This window comes from Octopus bimaculoides, chromosome 10 (genome assembly GCF_001194135.2).
Source record: "Octopus bimaculoides isolate UCB-OBI-ISO-001 chromosome 10, ASM119413v2, whole genome shotgun sequence".
Taxonomy (NCBI): Eukaryota; Metazoa; Mollusca; class Cephalopoda; order Octopoda; family Octopodidae; genus Octopus; species Octopus bimaculoides.
In genome coordinates this window covers 43,232,033-43,235,766 of record NC_068990.1, presented here as the reverse complement: position 1 = coordinate 43,235,766, position 3,734 = coordinate 43,232,033, and the positions used below count along the sequence as shown (strand labels likewise).

The following is a 3,734-nucleotide window of genomic DNA, read 5'->3' as shown; positions in this document are numbered from 1 at the left end:
ATATATATATATATATATATATATATATATATATATATATACATATATCTTTTAAATTTGTCTATGGGACATGTTTTGAATATGCAAATAAAGCTTCTATTCTATTATGCTGGTCACAGTCTAATGATGCTGACTGGTGAACCAGTTGTACATCCATTAAGGTTGTACATCTATTAATCATATATCATCTGAAGAAATGAATCCACGAAGATGATCAACCTGATGCCCACAGATATTATGAACTGCACTGTAATCATCCTTGGAATATGGACTGTGATCTTAAGAGATATGTGTTTTGTGGAAACGTGTGTACCAATGCATTAAATATTTATAATTTCCATCCAAGGATTATTATTATTATTATTACTGTTATTATTATTATATAAAATAATTAAGGTAGCTAGATGCAATTCAAAACCAAAAAGAGAAATAATTCACTGTCACTAAAAAGTGATTACAGGTGCAGGGAGCACCAGCATTGCTAGAAATAAAACTCTTTAGTCACAGAAATACATGTTCTATTTACTGACAAGGGAGATAACTTCCCCACCACAAGTGAGTGGCTTTAGATTGGCATGCCAATTTCACATGGAAATTAATGCTCATCAGTAATGCTTACACCATTGTGGGTGGTGAAACTAAATTTACCTCGTCAATATAATTCCGCAAAATGGTAATGTAAAAATTATAGAATAATTAAGGTGGCTAGATGCAATTCAAAACCTTCACCTTCTTCATTTTCCATAGCTGAGGCCATTTTGTATTTAAGAGGATTGTATGCCTTCTTTGACTATTCATATGCCAAAGAGGCATGCAGCATCAACTATATAACACTACCACTAGGTCCAGTTTGTCATAGTTATTATTATTATTATTATTATTATTATTATTATTATTATTGAGTGAGTGAGAGAGCCACCATCAAAGTGACAGTGGAATAAAATATATGAAGCCCAATATACCCATCATGACTACCTGTCTGATAAGGGTACACCTGGCACATGCATCACAACCATATGTGAGTGACATAGCGATCTCATATCAAGATAAACAGTGCATGACCTTGCAGGTAGGGCCCAGTTGGAATTTTCTTAGGGCTGAGTAGCCCATTCTGCTCAAAAGGTCCCTGAATAAGGTTTGTTTAAGGATGATGAACAAAACACCCATATTTCCAGAGGTGAATTATTCAAATCCCAAAGAATTCTTCTCAACTCATGGCTATGATGCTCCCCCACTACTTCTGCTCATGATAAGAGATGCACATAGCATCAGCCCCTAAGGAACATGCTCAACAGGTTAAGGTCAAGCAGCTGACAAGCAAATCTGTAGTATGGAACAGAATATTTGCATGTTGCCCATCTTATATACCAAGACAAAACAATGTACATAATAACACTTCCCATCAGTTAAGATCAAAAGCCATGAGAGCCACTGTTGGGTACAAGGACATTCTGCTGACCATAGGAGAAGCACTGCTGCATGAGGTGAAGTCCAACAATTTCCAGTGATTATTCTTGACACTTGTTAATTGACATTGCAAAATTAACTCTTCCTGGAAATTGAAGTTCCTTGAATTCAGAGGGCATGTCTGCAGGAATTAGTGGAATTCTTGGAATAAACACATTTTCTCCCTTTCCTTGTCCAGTGAGGATTGTTGTTTCCAAAAGATGTGGATGCATTTGCCTGATAATCAGTGTTGTTCCATTACACAGCTTTGGAGGATTCAGATTTCTCAAAAGCATTATTGGAACTCCTTTCTTCAATGTCAGTTTGGGAGAAAGCATTTCACGAGGATCCAAAGAGTTAAGAAACTCAGTAGGGTAATTCACAACCTCATTGAGGTCCACAACCGTATCAACTGAGAAATAATTTTTTTTCTCAGTATTGATTGATTGCATAAGTTTCCAATTGACAACCTGGACAGTCTCATTCTTTGGTACAAGTATGGCTCTTTCACAAAACCAATCATGATCTTGAAAATTATGTTCAATGTTTGGGTAAACCTTGATAATTAACTCTTCTACAGTTTTGACCAAAATGCCACAGCCATTTGGAAAAGTAATGTCTCCATTACTGTCTTGCTGAATGCTTCCATTTCCCAGATCCAGTGGCTAAGCTGCAAATCTTCCAGCATCCAAATCTCTGAATAAACTCACTCTGCTGAAAGTCTGAGCCAGCCAAAAATCTGATTTGTGCAGAAGTCAAATTTGTGCTGAAAGTTTGATTTGGGCCGAAAGTTTGAGTTCTTCATTATTTCCTTCCAAATGCTTTGATTCACAAATTCAGTGGGACTTTGAAACCTCACAAACATGAACCCTCACATACATGAAACCTCTCACTCTAACTTGGATTTTGCTTTAAATGAACTGAATTGAAAATATTTTTTTAATTCACAAAGATTTGGTATTACTTTAAATTCAGTTTAAATGAAAAGTTTGTAAGGTCACACATTTTTGGAGTTCTTTTAAAATTTGAATTTTCAACTGTTAGCATGTAACAAATCTTTATCCAGACTTGATCCTCTTGCTGGATGTTCAAGAACCAAATGAAGGTCAGATTTTCAATCCCAGGATCATCCTGATTCCAAAATGGTTAAAAATGTCTATGTAGAGCAAATGTAGACTGAGATACAAGGGTCCTGGATAGATGGACAGACAGTCAAATACTGAAGTTGATATAATAAAGTACATCATTGAGCACAGTACTCCAGCTGAAGCTAATAATATTGTGGATCAGCCAATGAAACTATTTTAACCTCTTGTAAACTCAGAGACTATTCATATAATAAAGGTTTCTAATTTTGGCACGTCAGAAATTTCGAGCGAGGTGTAAGTCAATTATATTGACCCTAGCATACAACTAGTACTTATTTTATTGACCCTGACAGGATAAAAGACAAAGTTGACCATGGCAGAATTTGAACTCAAAACATAGGGACGGACAAAATACTACTAAGCATTTTGCCTGCTGTGCTAACGATTCTGCTAGCTCATCGCCTAGCCACAAAGAAATATTAACTACTTTTCTTGGAAACAGGTGATGGTTTGTGACAGGAAGGGCATCCAGCCATAAAAAATCTCCCTCAATAAACTCTGTCCAGCCCATGCAAGCCTAGGAAAGTTTTCATTAAAACAAGGATTACATACATATATATATATATATATTGTTACGAACGCCCGCATGCGAAGCACCTCGACGAAGAGAAAACTCACGTGCGCGCAAACGTTGACGCTCAGTGAGTCAGGATGTTCACCACGACTAAGCCCAGCCGGAGCACGTAACGAAGACAACAGGCAAAAGGAGGAAGAAATAACACGGAGACCATAAGTTGGGTAGTGGAACTAACTTTTTCTTAGCAAAACAATACATCATCAATACATCATCAAAATAAAACATTGCATAACAATTCAAATAACATTTAACAAAGGTTTCAGAACATTGCATAATCACAAGTTTACAATCAAGAGTTCATATATCAAGTCGAATTAAAAGTTCTTTCACTTCGTTGTTTTTCTTTTCCATTAACAACATGTCCCATCAAAGTTCTTTTCTTTTCTTTTCCACCAGTTAACAAAATCTCTTTTTCTTTTAAAACATGTAACAAAGTTCTCTCTTTAAAGAATATTTACACAAACCTTTACCGCAAGAATTTTCTTTCTTTCAAAGCTCTCACTATAATCCACAAGAAGTGACCAACTGACTACTACAATCTCTTGGCTGCCACAACAGTTCCA

At 36.0% G+C, this 3,734-nt stretch overlaps 1 protein-coding gene across 1 annotated transcript in view; it reads right to left on the bottom strand.

Annotated features, from left to right (window-relative positions):
* Positions 1-1,508: 1,508 nt before the first annotated feature.
* The window catches only part of LOC106869905 (uncharacterized), a 2,536-nt gene continuing 310 nt past the window's right edge, over positions 1,509-3,734 (bottom strand). The window contains exon 2 of the mRNA XM_014915836.1: positions 1,509-1,972. Within this exon, the coding sequence (XP_014771322.1) occupies positions 1,509-1,972 (464 nt within the window). The remainder of the gene's footprint in view (positions 1,973-3,734) is intronic.